We start from the raw sequence: 19,715 nt of genomic DNA on the forward strand, positions 1-19,715 counted from the left end.
AGTCTGCATTAGTGGCATCTTCAGTTCAGGAGTTGAAAGTCTCATTTTGGCATGGATCCCTTTCAGAGCCTGGTAAAACCTATGGACTTCTTAGAAACATGTTTTTAAATTCATATAAAGTAAAAGGGCAAAATAAAATGCATAAATCAAACATATTATAAAAGAAACCAATCAACACTGACTTAAAAGGCATGTGTATGTACATATTGGTAATTTCAGAAGATATTTTAATGAAAAGAATCAAATAATGCATACGTACACTTTTAGAATAAGATCAGAACTGGGCCATCAATCTACAAAGCAAGTTTGTAGTTTAATGGATTCATCTTGGCCAAGTGGATCAGCAGACTTGACATTTGTATTTTACCATGTAGTAGTACCATGTAGTAGTATCATGATGTAGTAGAAAGTATTATAACAAACCAGGTACTTCTGGTCTGGGCAGTGTGGAGAGTCAGGTTTGCTAAGAGAGAAATGCAAGGATCTATTAAGAAAAAAAAGGAAATTGACACAGAACTGGAATCAGTTAATGTTAACAGCAGAAAGGAAGCATAAGGTAGTGAATAACAGCAAAGAATTCATAGGAAAAAATGGGAAGTATGCAACAGTGGTCAGACGTGTGGAAAGGACTTAGTTTAATAGGATTTAAGGTATATTCCTGACTAGATTTCAGATTCCATTCATAAATTAGGCCCTGATCACCCCTTAAGTTCATTAACTGATTGCACAATTAACATGTTGCAAGCAACCTTGGCGAGATAATCTAATTTCCAAAAGAACAAATAAAATTGCATGATAGTCACCAGTTTAGCCATGCTCTTTACCAACATTGATGAAATTGTACTTATTCTCGATGATAGTTACTATAGATTAAAACACTTCTCTGCTCTAGAAAATAAGCATTGGGAAGAATGTGTATGCACACGTATACACACACACACTTGCAGTCAAGATGTGAAACTAAGAAAATATAGTGGAAAAGGGTCTCACATGAAAACCAGGACACAGAAAGGGAGGGGGAAGACAACATATCTAAGTAAGTTAGGAGAAATTAGAACAAGATAAATCATTTTAGGAGAAGCAAAATTTAAAAAAATGCAGCAAATATGCTATAGAAAAGCAGAGTGGGAGAGGAGGAGAGAAAACAATGAAGGATGTTTTTACTTCTGGCTCCAATCCATTTAGCTCACTGAAGCAGATGGCAGGAATCTGAAAATGAGGTTTTTATGCTTGTTTCAGTCAACTTCCTATACGTTCCAATCCCATTTTGTCCTACTCCAGCTAGCAAGTGCTTGTATAGTCAATAACAAATGAAGAATCTCTGGCAATATATTGGGTTTTTTTTATTGAAGCAGTAGTCACATGATAGTGCATCTAGCTTCCTAGAATATTGACAGAACAGATTTGAGTGGTCATCTGACCTAAATTTTTGCTTGTGCAAATAAACATCACATTTGATAATATATTATCAAGGACAAAAGATCGGTGCTGTTCCAGGAAAGGGTGCCTGATACGATAGGGTGCCCTCTTAGAACCAACACCTGATCTAAAGAATGCTTTAGAAAAGCCCTTAAGCCCACCCGCTGGGTGAAGAGATCAGTAGAGGCTATGATTTCCATGAAAGGCTTCCCTTCTTTCCCCACCAAAACAAACACAACACAGGACCTGTTTTGGCTTCTAATAACATCATCACTTAAAGAAAAGATGCCAATTCCTTGTCCTTTTATTATTATATTCTAACCCACCTTCTGAGTGGAGAAGAGGGACAGGTCTAGAAAAGAGGCCATAGCAAAGAGTGCAGGGTAATGGATAGGAAATATTTTGAAATGAAGACCACACACTGTAATTTTTAAATTTCATGACCAGGCTAACCTACATTTTATTTAATGCAAATTACAGTACCAGTTAACTATTTCCAAACCAAGTCACACAGAACATAATGTATTTACAAAGGAGCTGAAGGGAGGAGATAAAATAATGAACATTAAGCATACATACCACAAAAAAGTTTATACTTAAAATGAAAAAGTAATCAGTCACAGAGGCATTCAAGTAGTAATAACGTTATACATGTTTTGCTTCTTTGAATCAAGACAGCTTTGCGTGTGTATGCAACAGTTTGTATACAACCCACAGTCCATTATATATATATTTAGAACTCTGCTTTTAAGATGAAAGTGATCACGCTAATTGTGTGTACAAGCCCAAGTGATCAGCAACATAGTAACAAATGCAAATTTTACAAGCAAGCACATTATTTATATATATAAATGGTTTTTTGTATTTTTTCCCAAAAAACCAAGAACAAACAACACTAGAAAGAGACATATCTCAAGCTAACCCTTTAGGTACCAGTCATTTTGCTTTTATTGCCTTGTTGCAAAATGAAGCAAGGAATTAGTTCCTGTAGAAATATTAGGAATTAAAAGGAGTTCTGATGAGCACATCTGAAAAATATCAGTCATGGGCTAGACAACAAACTGTGCTTTTTATTACTGGCTTTGATCTCTAGAGGCTAAGATATTTAATGGAGAAAAATGCCGATAACATCTTTAATTAGGGGTTGTTTCAAATTAACACTAATTACAGACATCAACTATTTCTTGGCTTATTCATAGAAGGAAGCTTGTTCAAGCACCAGTTAGATGACATTAAAATAATATGTTTAAAAAATCCATAACATTGTTTGAAAGGACATACTTCAAAATTAAGATTACTAGTGCCTTTTTTCTGATTTTCAGTCAATGACACGGAGAATATCATTAATGCCATTTTAGGATTATGCACAACTGCAACACAGACAAAGGATAGATTGAGAGACTATACGGTACTTCATTTAAAAACAAAACATAAAATTTAAATTCCAAGTGGAATATCAGAAACAAAATATTTTCACTGACTTTTATGTCACCAGAAAAATGGCATCCTCTGTCTTACTGGAATGAACAGAAGATGGTTACAAAAAACTTTAAAAAAAGCAACCTTTGGTTTGATAAAAAGTTCCGCATTTTGTCATTAAAGAAAACCTCATGTAGAATATTAACAAGTTGAATATATATGAGCAGAGTTTTAAAAGCAAGGCCCTTGTGCTGAGCACAAAAATTAATGTTCATAAAAAAAATTGGCAAGTAAATGAGAACAGAGGTGCTAATCTATGGTATTAGACAGTTAATATCACAATTTTCTTTCTGTCCAAAAAGGCTTACAAGATTTTTAGATCTAAAATATACAGGTGTATGTATGTGATCCCATTACTTCCCTCCCCAGTTACAGCTGCTTACTTATTTTACAATCTCCAATTCTGTCTCTGAATAAGCAACATGACCAAGCAAAAGCTCTAAGCAGCAGTGATCCAACAAGACCTACCGAACAACATATTGGGCAAGAATCTGTAAAAGATAAACCTGTCATTTTGGATACCAAGGTGTTATCTATATAATGATACCAGTTATAGTGGGCATATGTTTAAAATAAGTGTGCAAAAATACTGGGAAAATGGTGGCTATCCAGATATTGTTGAGCTGTAACTCGTTGGTATCAATTCAGCAGGATGAACACAGCCATGGATGTTTGGACACATTTTCTTTTAACGCTGCTACTGACCATGAAATGGCTGAAAAAAGGGAAGCATATCTGCACATATGAGGCATCTGTTACAAAAAGGAAGAAAAAAAATCATGGAAGCAAAGGCACTCCAAACTATATAGATACACTATACATTGCTAGAGTTATTGTTACAATAATACAGGCCAGTTATCTACTGTACATAGTTAGAACTATATGGCTTTAAAAAGCTTGTCTACATTTTGTCTGATTATTAAAACAAATTAACTGCCCTGAATGGTAACATTTATTCATTAATAACAGTTCCTGTGTCCACGTATTTACATATAAAGCAATACAACTTAAAAGTTTAAGAACTAATGTACAAACTTGAATTTGGTGAGGAGCTTTTGTCAGTTTATTTACAAAAAATGAAACTGAAACACCTGGATCTAGATTTATATAAAATTTTGCTTGCAGTTCTGCCATGATCCTTAGGAAAAAAATCAGGATCCTAGTTTTTTTATATATATATACACAGAGAGAGACACACATATTAAAAAAAGTGTTAAAGCTTTTAATTTTTCTCTCCTATTATTTAAACCAATGAAAATAATACAAAACCTCCTAAGATCTCCTCTTCCTGAATTCAGACCACAAAATGGAGCTTTGACTATGATGGCCGCATGCTCAACGTGGAAGATGCCAGTGGGCTCAAGCCATGCAGCAAAAGAGTCTTCCAGGCCTCTCACCCATTGTGGATTCTTTTCTAGTTCTCTAGCTTTAGTTTTTGAAAGACAGCTTCCTGACTTGTGGCTCTTAAAAACAGTTTACATTGTGATGCGTATGGTCTTTAAAGTCATCTGATTTTTTTTAGAGAAGCCACCATTCCTTTCTGGGCATGCCCCATTCTCCATTTGAGACTCTACTTCTCTTCCCCCAATGACTTCACACCTAAGAAATGAACATAAACTACTTGCTCTCCTTGGTCCAAATCTAATTTCAAAAGGTTCACCAATGAAAGATATTGCAAGGAAAAGCAAATCTGATGTAAAGCTAAATAAGTACAGCTATCAATTCAAAGAGGAAGCTAGTCACAAGAATCCATTAGTGCTTTATGCATTAGTAATGGCATTCTTTCTCAAACTGTTCAAGGCATATTGCTTTCATGTCACAGAGACCTTTGGCCACAATTTAATTATCTAGAACAAAGATGTAGCAAACAGGCATTTCTGCTTCTAGATGTAAAAAATAATAGTGCTATATATATGCATGAATGCTTGTGTGCACATATAAAACACAAAATATATACATACACACATACTTGACACCTGGAGCAAGTGAACCTTTTTTCTACAGATTAATATTCTCCATTGTGACAAAAGCAACTTCTGAAAACCAGTAAACAAAGGTTAGAAAAAGAAGAGGCTGAAAAAGGTGAATTTAAATATAAATCAGGATTTAATTCTACCCGTTAAATAAATCTATCAACTTAAAAGCCCTGTATGCTATGAAAGTAGTATGTCCATTCACATTATATCCTTGCATCTTTCCCCCCAGTGTTCTTTCTCAAGAACAGAATCAATTTAGAATCAAAAGGAATGAAAAGACTGCAGGAGGATTTTTGTATTTTCTGGCATGCAGGAACATGTACACCTAACTCCCATCTACTGAGGTGTGGGTATAGATTAGTCAGGCTTTCTTCTATGTTTTCCAGACTTTTTTTTTAAAATAACCAACTCCTAAAACATTGGGATAGGTACATTCAAGCCAATAGTATAATGTCTGCAGAATTCTTCAGAGGGAAATGAAAATTTAAGGTGATTTGTTCCTTATTATGTCAAGCTTTTTTCCCCACACTGTTAACTTCCCCGCTCTCCTTCCTAGTTCCCTTTAGCAACTCAGCATAGTGTAGCACCTCATCTTGTTCTTCCTCCTCACCCAATATGAAGACATTTAATTCCAGCAAATAATACTCAAGATGAGCAACTTCTGTTAAACTCCTAACCAAATTCAAGTTGTGCACTACACCAAAAACTGAAAATCACTTAAAAATACAAGGCTTCAGCAGAATGAGGGGTTTCTTCCTTTCCTTTTTTTCTGATGATAGCAGTGATTGTTGGAGGGCATCAGATACGATTCCTGATTCTAAAGTACACAACAGCAATTATCTGAAATTAGAAGATTGTCATGGGAAGAGAAATTGGTGTTCTAAGAATCCATTTCCCTTTTCCCACCCCACTTATTCCCCTGCCCCAAACAGCCTGCAGAGTAAGTATACAATGAAACTGGTTTTTACAAGGTTAAATAAGAACAACAATTTTTAAAAATCCAACACTATAATGAACAGTTTTTCCCCTTCTTTTTACATTTTCTTTCCAAACGTGACCAGTATTGCTGAGTAAGACTCAAAATTACTGGTGATTGTTCCTGTACAAGTTGCTGCTTGAGATCATTTCAGGTGGAGTTGGAAGCTGATGTTGAAGCTACATTATTGATCTGAACTCGATCACCTGCACTGGCATCTGCAAATATAAGGAAAAAAATATGAAAGAGCTGGTTACATGTCAATAATATAAACTTTTATGGACAAGCTTCTTTTCTGCCTTTTGACTCAGGAGGAATAAATGAACTCAGGAAAGACCCAACTTGTCATCTAGAAATGGTGTATTACAGAGGGAATGGCATCGTTGGCATCAGAAGTTATAGTTCAGAATGTTTTTCATCTGCTATTGGACATGCTCCACACATTTTCTTTATTAAAGAGTAATAACAATGTTTAACATTGGGCTGGAGGCCAGTATGACAAAACTAGCAAAGTAACTACCATGATTATCTCTGTAAAGTTTTTATATAATTTAATTTAATTCTACGAATGAACTTAATATTGTCAAATGTAGAGGGAGAAATATTAGATATTAGAAACTTTCCTACCTTTTTTCCAACTCCTTTTTTGGAATTGGTATTACAGACAACTACTAAATAAGGAAAATTATTCAGCAAGAGGGAAGAGGCATGGTCCTGTTTCTCTGTGACAAGGCAATTTTTCAAAAGGCTCACAATGATTTTTTTAAACAAAGAGTTGAAAAAGGAAAATCTATTTGAGAAACCATTAGAAGATAAACCAAAAATAATAATCAAATAGATGCCGCATATTAACCAAATAAAGTACCAGAGAAATGGTCACCAACAGTAACTTCCCCCTATGTTCATTAATTGTCTAAAGTAGATAATGAATAAGAGAGTAAAGAGGGTTTTAACAATCTGGCTAGCTGCTGGTCTGCTTGCCATCTGTGGAAAAACTGAAAAGGTAATCAACAAACTCAAGACACAAGTAAATTATACTGATTTGCATTGGGCTTTTAGTTTATTTCGAAGACCATATAGGAGCCGTGATCAGGGGGGCTTTTGCCCAGCTCCGTCTGGTGTGCCAGTTGCGGCCCTATCTGGACCGAGATGCCCTACGCACAGTCACCCATGCGCTCGTGACCTCCCGGCTAGACTACTGCAACACTCTCTACATGGGGCTGCCCTTGAGGACCACGCGGAGGCTTCAACTGGTGCAGAATGCAGCCGCGCGAGTTGTTATGGGAGTTTCCCGATACTCCCGTGTAACACCTCTTCTCCGTGAGCTGCATTGGCTTCCGGTTGCCCTCCGGGTGAGATTCAAGGTGCTGGTAATGACCTATAAAGCTCTGAATGGCTTGGGTCCGGATTATCTAAGGGAACACCTGCTGCTGGCATCAAGTTCCCATCGTCCTGTGCGCTCCCACAGGGAGGGCCTTCTCAGGGTGCCGACGGTTAAGGAGTGCCGGTGGGTGATCCCCAGGGGGAGGGCATTCTCTGTGGGCGCGCCTGCCCTTTGGAATGATTTACCGGTGGAACTTCAGACTGCCCCCGATCTGCGTACATTTCGCCGGGATCTGAAAACTTGGTTTTTTGATCTATCAGGCCTGGACTGAAGGGGTTTTAGCTTTTAATATTGTTTTAATTGTTGGGCTTATGTAATTTAATCTATTTTAATTTATACTATTTTTATATCATATTTTATGTTGCCCTGTAAACCGCCCTGAGTCCTTCGGGAATAGGGCGGTATAAAATTTTAATTAATTAATTAAATAAATAAATAAAATAAATACTATGATAGTGAAACCACTTGAGACACCTTGATGGATTACCTCTGCTAGAGCTAGATACAGAGGACAAAGTGTTTATCCATTTTCTCCTCAATGAGTTTCAATACCAGTTGAATCAACAGCTTCACTAGCCCATTGTTTCTGGGCTCAATTCAGAGTTGCTTTTGGACTTCACAATCCTAAATGGCACTTAATATAATTGGATTTATATATTTTTTCTTGGAATTTGGGGACCCAAAAAGTTCCTATTCTTACTGGGATCTGCTATTTTATTTTTCTTGGAAAAAAGAACTTGAATTGGATAAGAACCTAGCCGGAGATCTGAAAAAGACTCTAAATGCTATCAGGGACATCTTGTGGTGAAGCTTGGTACAGCAATTTATTATTTCTGACAAAGAGACTTACTCACAGCCCAGACCTGACCTTGGTTTTATTTATGAGAGATTTAATGTTGAGAGAGCAGCTGGGCAGTGAAATTGGTCTCTAGGTGAACATTTACTGACTCTTGTTTAATAAATAGCCTTCACTAGAAAGACCATTTATAACTATGTCAGAAATGGAGAAGGGTCAACAAAAAATCTTGGGTATGTTAAAATCCTTACTTGAAAGTATTCTTGCAAACACCAAGAAACTCAAAGCTAACCTGAAAGACAAAGGTGCCAGCCTAGATCTACAAAACAAAGCCTTGATTGCAACTAAAGAACTAACAATTCAAAAAACAACAGGAGTGGAAGAAGTGAATACCAAGACAGAGGGCTTTAAAGATCAACAAGTACAGTTTACTGAAAATCCAGACAACAAAATAACAACTTCAAAACTGGAAATGATTTTCTACACAAACCAGAAGAAATCTGAGAAAGAAGACGACCAGACTGAATTGAAGTCAACTATATCAGAACAAATACGGGGATCTGGGTTACCAGGGCAACAACCTAATGATTGTAAATGGACCAGATCTTTCAGAAAATTGGCAATTAGATTGTCTCCTTCAATCCAAGTAACATATACAAGAATGAAGGGAGATCTATTCGATGATTTAAAAGCATTGGTATGGAAGCCTGGTTGGCAAAAGAAGAAACCTAGAATTAGGTTGAAAAACTGGGGCCTTTTGATTTACTAGAGAGGACCCTAAACTGTTAATTAGTGGGCTAAAGGGAAAATTTGAGACAAGGAGAAATTTGATTATTAGATTTAGAATAGTTGGAAAATAGTAAAAAAATAAGGGATTAATCTGTCTAATACTTAGATTTACAAGGGAAATGTAAACTAATTATTAGGAAATAGGTTTGAATTATTGATTAGCCCAGATAATATAGATGATGGATTTGAACTAACAAAGCATACTCTATTACTAAGGTGGTGATGTATTAGGGGAGAAATAGAAAATGTTTACAAAATAGAATAAGAATATATTTAAGTAACTAATATGTGTATTTTAGACATTATAATTTGCATGAAGTGAGATAAAGGAAATTTGGGTTACCTGAAAGTCAAATACTATGGATATTAAAGGTTAAACTGGAATACTGTAATTAATAATTAGGTAAAACTTAATAACAGGATATGGATTGTTCATTGAGATTTATTAAGATATGTATAAGCAAAAATGTATTCATAAATGCAATAATGAAGTTTTTACTGAGTTTGATACAATTAGAAATTTACTAGCTTAAATATGAAATAGCAAATGTTAAGGGAAACAGAGAAGAAATATTTGATGATGTAACCCGAGATATGTGTAAATTTTTTGGATTGCTAAAGGGAGACTAATATAGCTATTTCAAACTTATTTGTTCTCATCAGTCAGCCACACCCTTCTGAGATTCAAACCTGGGCTGATTGCACATTAGGCAATTCTTAGCTAACAAAGTGAGAAAGAGCCTGTGGCCTAAGGGTTAGAACAATTGCGGTGGCTCAGTGGGTTGGGACGCTGAGCTTGTCGATCAGAAGGTCGGCAGTTTGGCAGGTCAAATCCCGAGTGCCGCGTAACAGAGTGAGCGCCTGTTACTTGTCCCAGCTTCTGCCAACCTAGCACTTCGAAAGCATGTAAAAATGCAAGTAGAAAAATAGGGACAACTACAGTGGGAAGGTAACAGTGTTCCGTGCGCCTTTGGTGTCTAGTCATGCCGGCCACATGACCACGGAGACGTCCTCGGACAAGCGCTGGCTTTGAAACGGAGATGAGCACCGGCCCCTAGAGTTGGAAATGACTAGCACTTTTTTTCTCATTGAATGCTCAGAACGGCGTTCCGGAACCTTTTTTTTTTTTGCAAAAAAACAACAACAAACAAACAACCCAGCTCCCTTATTGGTTTTCCTAAGCCTATTGCAGGGCTAGCAATCTTGGCTCTTTTTTATGACTCATGGACTTCAACTCCCAGAAATCCTGAGCCAGCCATGCTGAGGGGAAAGAGAAAGGTTTCCAAGCTGAGTCATACTGGCTCAGGAATTCTGGGAGTTGAAGTCCTTGAGTCATAAAAGAGCCTGCACTAGAGGAGGACATTAAAATTATTTACAGGAGTACTTCTTTAGGAACTAAACTTTTAGAATCTAAAACAGCTAATTCAGAAAAGCCAACAGGAAATAACCTCACATTTTTCATCTGCTTCTGTCTTTTGGAAGGTAAAATTAGATAACAAAATAATCTATTTCTTATGTTAACATCTCTGCAATGAAATCAAAGGTAAAAGGAAAGAAATGAGAAACATTTTTCTCAATGTAATATGTCTAATTTAGCTGATTCTAGAAAAAAATAGTATCTTTTGTACCCTCTTGAAAACTATTTTGAATCTAAACAATTCTTAAGAATGAACTATTCTTAATTTGGACTTTACTTTTACTGTTTGGACTGTTGTGTGTTTTGAAAAATAGATTATTTAGAATCTAGTTATGTTGCACTTCAGTCTTTAAATAATTAACCTAGTATATACATAACAATATATGATGTTTTCCCTGGTGAGCTTAACATCAATAACAACATTTATTTAAAAAGCTAAAATAATTTCTGGGGGTATTATCTGTATAGTAAAATTTTGGACAAGCAGTGATCATGTTACATATGTGCATAAGTGTAGTCAGTAGCATATGCCTTTTTAAAAATATCAAACATGCAAAGAAACAAAAATAAGTCCAAAATATCTGTATTACATCCAGAAATGCCAACTTTGCAACCAATATTTCTCATCCATAACTATGGCACCCTAAGGATACCTGCATACATGCAAATGTATCTCTGGGATCAGTAACGCAACAGGGATTGCTTTTTCCTTCCAGTAACATATACCTAAAACCAGTTTATTGCATTTGGCAATTGTACTAAAAAAATCTCATTCAATTTGAAATCAAGTGAAAAATTGATTTAAATTATTTTATTAAAACAAATTAACGGCAATTCTTTTATAAAAAGTTGCCTCAAACAAAATGAGTTTGACATGCCTGCTCTAGATAGTTGAATGCTCCAAAATAAATTCTAGACCAGGCCTGTACATGCAGCTTACCAAGCACCCTTGGACAGAGCAGACTTTTTTTTTAAAGTAATAAAATCACCACCACTGCCCTGAAAGTCATGTTGCCTAGTGCCTCCATGGCTTACCATGACCACAAGCTCCAACACTGTAGATGCTCCTCTAGTCACCAAATCATTGATTAGTCCACTAGCATTCCTTTGCAGACCACAAAGATTTTTAATTTATCAGTGTGGGCCTTTCCTTTCTACAAAATAATAATAATAATAATAATAATAATAATAATAATAATAATAATAATAATAATAATAATAATAATAAGAAGAAGAAGAAGAAGAAGAAGAAGAAGAAGAAGAAGAAGAAGAAGAAGAAGAAGAAGAAGAAGAAGAAGAAGAAGAGTTAAAAGGGATCTTGGAGTTCATCTAGTCCAACCCCCTGCTCAGGCAGGAAACCCTATACCATTTCAGACAAATGGCTGGCCAGTCTCTTCTTAAAAACCTCCAGTGTTGGAGCATTCACCACTTCTGGAGGCAGGTTGTTCCACTAGTTAGTTGTTCTAACTGTCAGGAAGTTTCTCCTTAGTTCTAGGTTGCTTCTCTCCTTGTCTAGATTCCATCCATTGCTTCTTGTCCTGCTTTCAGGTGCTATGGAGAACAGCTTGGCTCCCTCTTCTTTGTGGCAGCCCCTGAGATATTGGAACACTGCTATCATGTCACCCCTCACCCTTCTCTTCATTAAACTACACATACCCAATTCCAGCAACCGTTCCCTATATGTTTTAGCCTCCAGTCCCCCAATCATCTTTGTTGCTCTTCTTTGTACTCTTTCTAGAGTCTCGACATCTTTTTTACATCGTGGTGACCAAAACTGGATGCAATATTCCAGGTGTGGCCTTACCAAGGCATTGTAAAGTGGTATTAGTACTTCACGTGATCTTGATTCTATCCCTCTGTTAATGCAGCCTAGCACTGTGTTGGCTTTTTTGGCAGCTGCAGCACACTGCTGGCTCATATTTAAGTGATTGTCCACTAGGACTCCGAGATCTCTCTCACAGTTACTACTATTGAGCAAGGTACCACCTATACTATACCTGTGCCTTTGATTTTTCCTGCCTAAATGTAGAACCTTACTTTTTTCACAATTGAATTTCATTTTGTTAGATAGTGCCCAGTGTTTGATCGAGTCTGTCCCGATCCTCCTGTATCTTAAGCCTATCTTCTGGAGTATTGCCTATTCCTGCCAGCTTGGTGTTGTCTGCAAATTTGATGAGTTCCCCGTCTATCCCCTCATCCAAATCGTTGATGAAAATGTTGAAGAGCAGCACAGACCTCTTCTGGATTTTCCTCTTGCCTTTCCGAGTTAACTCCTTGGTCTGTCATTGAGCAAGAATTGACTTTGTAGGGAAGCATATTATCATTTGATGTATATTTAACATATGTTCTACCTTTATTTACCAATTATATAATATTTGTATGCAATCCACGTGGCGAGGTTTGGGGAAACTTACAATAGAAAAAATATATTTTTAAAATCATAACATTAAAACATCGGCTGGCCCGCACCGCCTCCGCTGCCCGCATTGCGCAGCCCCGCCATATAGCAGCCCCGCCAGCTCTGGTCCCACGGAGGGGAGCCCGCCGCCAACACTCTTCACACCTGTGACTGCAGCAGCACCGCCTCCCCACCACCGCCAAGATGAGAGTTCCAGCACCTTTTTTTAAGAATATATATATATATATATATATATATATATATATATATATATATATATATATATATATGGATCCTTGGTTTTTCGGGTTTTTCCCCGCGTAGAACTAAAGGTGTAGGCGCAACGTTTCGACGGAATCCCATCCGTCATCATCAGGCTTTAGCTTCCTTCTTCTGGGAGAAGCATGTGGCTGTTTGTTCCTCTTTTTTAAACTGCCAGAGGGGGTGTGTTCTGTGGAGGTGTGCTCTGATTGGGTAGGGGACCAAGTGTGTTCTGATTGGGTGGGAGTGTGTTTTGAATGGAGGGTGTGTTCTGATTGGGTGGGGGGGTGTTCTGAGTGGATGGGCTGGTCTCAGCTGCCAGCTCCAGACCTGAGCTGGTGAGTTGTGCTGCTTTTGTTCGGCTTCGTGTTTGTGGTGGTGCCATGTTTTTATAGTGGGTGTCAGTTTGCTTATTGTGTGGTTTGGAGGGGTTTAAAGTGGCTGATGTTGCAGCTGTAGTTAGGTTTCTGTTTTGTGGTTGTGTGTCTTTATCGTGGTGGGTTCGGATTTGCTTTTTGAATGGTTGTGTGGTGGTGATGTCATGTGATGTTATCATGAGTTTGGGTCTGGTATCATTCTTGGTGGTTGGGCCTCGTCTGTCAATCAAGGCGGGTTTCCAAATGGCTGGTAGACGAGAGGTATCATCTCGTTTATTCATGCTGTGGGGGCGTTTTTCTATCTCAATGGCTTCTCTGATTATTCTGTTGTTAAAATGTTCAATTTTGGCGATAGTTTTGGTTTTTTTAAAATCAATTTCATGTCCCGTGGCTTCAAAGTGTTGGACCAGGGATGAAGTTTGTTCTCCCTTTCTGAGTGAGTTTTTGTGCTCTTCAATGCGTGCACTTATTCTTCTGTTGGTCTGTCCGATGTATGTGGTGGGGCAGGTGGTGCATGGGATTTCGTATACTCCTTGGTTTTCTAACCCAATTATGTCCTTGGGGTTTCTTAGGATGGTGGATATTTTTCTGTCTGTGTAGAATGCTGTTTTGATGTTGTGTTTTTGGAGGACCTTGCTGATTCTGTCTGTGGTCCCTTTTAAGTATGGGAGGAGGGCTTTGCCATTTTCTTGTTCTCTGTCTTGGGTTTTTGTGGGTGTCTCTCTTCGGATTAAGTTGGTGATCGTGTTTCTTTGGAATCCATTGGCTGTTAGTACATTAGTGAGAGTGTGTAGTTCAGTTTTTAGGTGTTGTTCGTCAGCTAGGTGTTTTGTTCTGGAGATGAGTGTCTTGGCTACGGAGTTGATCTGTGCTGGGTGGTGGTGTGAGAGTGCGTTCAGATAGCGGTTTGTGTGTGTTTTTTTATGGTAGATAGTGTGTCCTAGGGAGCCGTTGGATTTCTTGTAGACTAAGACATCAAGGAAGGGAAGTTGATTGTTAGCTTCTGTTTCCATGGTGAATTGTATTTTGGGGTGTAGGCTATTGAGGTGTATGAGGAAGTCATCCAGTTTTTCTTTGCCGTGTGGCCAGATTACGAAGGTGTCATCTACGTATCTGAGCCAGAGTTTGGGTTTGTGGTTGGATTTTTCTAGAGCGAGGGTTTCAAAGTGTTCCATGTAGAGGTTTGCGATGACAGGTGAGAGGGGTGATCCCATGGGTGCTCCTTCCATTTGTTTGTATCTTTGTCCATTGTAGATGAAGTATGTGTTAGATAGGCAGTGGTTGGTCAGATCTAGGATGTGTTTTGGGGGGTTGTATTTATTTAGGATAGCTGTCAAGGCTTCTTTGATTGGCACTTGGGTGAAGAGGGATACAACATCGAAGCTCACAAGTAGGTCACAGGGCTGTAAGTTTAGTTTTCTTATGATCTCTATGAATTGGAATGAGTTTTGTACGTGTGAGGTGATGGAATTTGCATAAGGCTGTAGTTGTTTGGCAAGAAATTTGGCTAGATTTTGTAGAGGTGAGCCTATGGAGCTGACTATGGGTCTGAGTGGGGTTCCTTCTTTGTGTATCTTGGGCAGACCATAGAGCTTAGGACATCTGGATGATTTTTCTCTGGGAATGATTGTTTTCTGGATCTCTTCACTGATGGGGGTGGCTTTTATTTTTTATTTTGTGGTTTTTTCCAGGTAGGTGGTGGGATCTGTCTTGAGGAGTTTGTATGTGGAGTCTCGGAGTAGGTTGGATAATTTGGTATGGTAGTCAGATGAGTTCATTACCACCGTGGCGTTGCCTTTGTCTGCTGGCAGAATGATTATGCTGGTGTCATTTTTTAGGTTAAGTAGTGCTGTCTGTTCCTCTTTGGGTAAGTTGCTTTTGGGTGGTTTGCTGGTGCAGAGGATGTTGGTAACTTCGAGTCTGATTTTGTTGGCGTCATCAGGGTTAATTTTGGTCAGGCTGGATTCAACTCCGCATATAATGGTTTCCGTGGGAATGTGTTTGGGAGCGACTGCAAAATTAAATCCTTTAGACAGGACGTTGGTTTCAGCTTTGGTGAGAATCCTATCTGAGATGTTGTGCACAGTTTGTTTCATGTGTTGCTGTGGGAGAGGAGGGGTTTGTTTCTGGCGTTCCTTTAGTCTTCGGAGTTTATTGGTGTGTGTGTCTGTTTTGTAGGCAGTCTCTGTTTCAGCTCTCCAGATGGCGATTTGTTTGAATTTGTCCCAAAGTGTGGGGTGGATCTTGTTGCTGAGTTTGAGGTGAAGTGTGAGGAGGTCTCTGTTGATTCGGTCCAGGAGGAATCTTTTTGTGTGTAGTTCGTTTCTGATTAGGGCCAGTTCTGTTCTTATCAGGATGCGTTTGATGGCTGCAGAGTTGGAGTGGAATTTCAATTGGAAGGATGTGGGGATTAAATTTTGATCTCGGCAGTTGCATAGGAATGTGAGGTCACACAGAATGGAAGCTCTTCGTACTTCAAGTTTTTCGTAGGTCTTGGTTAGCTGGTAGATTTCCTCCCCGTAGAGGTAAGATATTTGTTTTCTGAGGTTTTCGCGGGTGCCTGTATGTGGATCCTTGGTTTTTCGGGTTTTTCCCCGCGTAGAACTAAAGGTGTAGGCGCAACGTTTCGACGGAATCCCATCCGTCATCATCAGGCTTTAGCTTCCTTCTTCTGGGAGAAGCATGTGGCTGTTTGTTCCTCTTTTTTAAACTGCCAGAGGGGGTGTGTTCTGTGGAGGTGTGCTCTGATTGGGTAGGGGACCAAGTGTGTTCTGATTGGGTGGGAGTGTGTTTTGAATGGAGGGTGTGTTCTGATTGGGTGGGGGGGTGTTCTGAGTGGATGGGCTGGTCTCAGCTGCCAGCTCCAGACCTGAGCTGGTGAGTTGTGCTGCTTTTGTTCGGCTTCGTGTTTGTGGTGGTGCCATGTTTTTATAGTGGGTGTCAGTTTGCTTATTGTGTGGTTTGGAGGGGTTTAAAGTGGCTGATGTTGCAGCTGTAGTTAGGTTTCTGTTTTGTGGTTGTGTGTCTTTATCGTGGTGGGTTCGGATTTGCTTTTTGAATGGTTGTGTGGTGGTGATGTCATGTGATGTTATCATGAGTTTGGGTCTGGTATCATTCTTGGTGGTTGGGCCTTGTCTGTCAATCAAGGCGGGTTTCCAAATGGCTGGTAGACGAGAGGTATCATCTCGTTTATTCATGCTGTGGGGGCGTTTTTCTATCTCAATGGCTTCTCTGATTATTCTGTTGTTAAAATGTTCAATTTTGGCGATAGTTTTGGTTTTTTTTTAAATCAATTTCATGTCCCGTGGCTTCAAAGTGTTGGACCAGGGATGAAGTTTGTTCTCCCTTTCTGAGTGAGTTTTTGTGCTCTTCAATGCGTGCACTTATTCTTCTGTTGGTCTGTCCGATGTATGTGGTGGGGCAGGTGGTGCATGGGATTTCGTATACTCCTTGGTTTTCTAACCCAATTATGTCCTTGGGGTTTCTTAGGATGGTGGATATTTTTCTGTCTGTGTAGAATGCTGTTTTGATGTTGTGTTTTTGGAGGACCTTGCTGATCCTGTCTGTGGTCCCTTTTAAGTATGGGAGGAGGGCTTTGCCATTTTCTTGTTCTCTGTCTTGGGTTTTTGTGGGTGTCTCTCTTCGGATTAAGTTGGTGATCGTGTTTCTTTGGAATCCATTGGCTGTTAGTACATTAGTGAGAATGTGTAGTTCAGTTTTTAGGTGTTGTTCGTCAGCTAGGTGTTTTGTTCTGGAGATGAGTGTCTTGGCTACGGAGTTGATCTGTGCTGGGTGGTGGTGTGAGAGTGCGTTCAGATAGCGGTTTGTGTGTGTTTTTTTATGGTAGATAGTGTGTCCTAGGGAGCCGTTGGATTTCTTGTAGACTAAGACATCAAGGAAGGGAAGTTGATTGTTAGCTTCTGTTTCCATGGTGAATTGTATTTTGGGGTGTAGGCTATTGAGGTGTATGAAACCCAAGTGCCAATCAAAGAAGCCTTGACAGCTATCCTAAATAAATACAACCCCCCAAAACACATCCTAGATCTGACCAACCACTGCCTATCTAACACATACTTCATCTACAATGGACAAAGATACAAACAAATGGAAGGAGCACCCATGGGATCACCCCTCTCACCTGTCATCGCAAACCTCTACATGGAACACTTTGAAACCCTCGCTCTAGAAAAATCCAACCACAAACCCAAGCTCAGATACGTAGATGACACCTTCGTAATCTGGCCACACGGCAAAGAAAAACTGGATGACTTCCTCATACACCTCAATAGCCTACACCCCAAAATACAATTCACCATGGAAACAGAAGCTAACAATCAACTTCCCTTCCTTGATGTCTTAGTCTACAAGAAATCCAACGGCTCCCTAGGACACACTATCTACCATAAAAAAAACACACACAAACCGCTATCTGAACGCACTCTCACACCACCACCCAGCACAGATCAACTCCGTAGCCAAGACACTCATCTCCAGAACAAAACACCTAGCTGACGAACAACACCTAAAAACTGAACTACACACTCTCACTAATGTACTAACAGCCAATGGATTCCAAAGAAACACGATCACCAACTTAATCCGAAGAGAGACACCCACAAAAACCCAAGACAGAGAACAAGAAAATGGCAAAGCCCTCCTCCCATACTTAAAAGGGACCACAGACAGAATCAGCAAGGTCCTCCAAAAACACAACATCAAAACAGCATTCTACACAGACAGAAAAATATCCACCATCCTAAGAAACCCCAAGGACATAATTGGGTTAGAAAACCAAGGAGTATACGAAATCCCATGCACCACCTGCCCCACCACATACATCGGACAGACCAACAGAAGAATAAGTGCACGCATTGAAGAGCACAAAAACTCACTCAGAAAGGGAGAACAAACTTCATCCCTGGTCCAACACTTTGAAGCCACGGGACATGAAATTGATTTTAAAAAAACCAAAACTATCGCCAAAATTGAACATTTTAACAACAGAATAATCAGAGAAGCCATTGAGATAGAAAAACACCCCCACAGCATGAATAAACGAGATGATACCTCTCGTCTACCAGCCATTTGGAAACCCGCCTTGATTGACAGACGAGGCCCAACCACCAAGAATGATACCAGACCCAAACTCATGATAACATCACATGACATCACCACCACACAACCATTCAAAAAGCAAATCCGAACCCACCACGATAGACACACAACCACAAAACAGAAACCTAACTACAGCTGCAACATCAGCCACTTTAAACCCCTCCAAACCACACAATAAGCAAACTGACACCCACTATAAAAACATGGCACCACCACAAACACGAAGCCGAACAAAAGCAGCACAACTCACCAGCTCAGGTAGCTGGCAGCTGAGACCAGCCCATCCACTCAGAACACCCCCCCACCCAATCAGAACACACTCTCCATTCAAAACACACTCCCACCCAATCAGAACACACTTGGTCCCCTACCCAATCAGAGCACACCTCCACAGAACACACCCCCTCTGGCAGTTTAAAAAAGAGGAACAAACAGCCACATGCTTCTCCCAGAAGAAGGAAGCTAAAGCCTGATGATGACGGATGGGATTCCGTCGAAACGTTGCGCCTACACCTTTAGTTCTACGCGGGGAAAAACCCGAAAAACCAAGGATCCACATACAGGCACCCGCGAAAACCTCAGAAAACAAATATATATATATATATATATATATATATATATATATATATATATATATATATATATATATATATATATATATATATATATATATATATATATATATATATATATATATATATATATGTGTGTGTGTGTGTGTGTGTGTGTGTGTGTGTGTGTGTGTGTGTGTGTGTGTGTGTGTGTGTGTGTGTGTGTTTCAACTGTTAACTATTTTAGATTACCTTGCTAGGCCCCAAACATGGAGCCTATCTTGAAGGCCATCGAACAGGCTGTAGTCACACTGGACAGTTCATATATTTGTGTAAATTACTAACAAAGAATTTAAAGGGAAACTGAGATGCATTTCTAACTCTTTAGTCTGACTGATGAAGACTAAAGAGTTAGAAATGCATCTGTTTCCCTTTAAATTATTTGTAAGTAATTTACACACACACACACACACACACACATATATATATAGATAGATAGATAGAGAGAGAGAGAGAGAGAGAGAGAGAGAGAGAGAGAGAGAGAAGAGAGAGAGAGAGAGAGAGAGAGAGAAGTGGTTTGCCGATGCCTTTTCCCAGATATGCTATTTGCCTTTTAGATTAATTCATTCAAGATAAATTGCCTTTATACTGTTTATACTGTTAAAACAATATGACTATGCAGGCCCCTCCGTTCTTTTTGCTCCCATTCCAAGTCTCACTGATGATTTTCCTTAGGCTATAAAGAAGCCAGTGGGAGATCTGTTCTTTCACACTGGC

General features: G+C 39.1%; 1 protein-coding gene across 7 annotated transcripts in view; it reads right to left on the minus strand.

The window, feature by feature from the left end:
* Positions 1–1,846: 1,846 nt before the first annotated feature.
* Positions 1,847–19,715, minus strand: part of GSK3B (glycogen synthase kinase 3 beta) — a 174,677-nt gene continuing 156,808 nt past the window's right edge. For 5 of the 7 annotated variants that reach the window (XM_083356230.1, XM_083356229.1, XM_083356228.1 and 2 more), the window contains one exon: positions 1,847–6,068. In XM_083356230.1, the coding sequence (XP_083212356.1) occupies positions 6,001–6,068 (68 nt within the window). In that variant the 3' untranslated portion in view covers positions 1,847–6,000. The remainder of the gene's footprint in view (positions 6,069–19,715) is intronic. The other 2 variants (XR_014491719.1, XM_083356231.1) reach the window with 2 other exon arrangements.

Source organism: Vipera ursinii, assembly GCF_947247035.1.
Source record: "Vipera ursinii genome assembly, chromosome: 2".
Lineage (NCBI taxonomy): Eukaryota > Metazoa > Chordata > Lepidosauria > Squamata > Viperidae > Vipera > Vipera ursinii.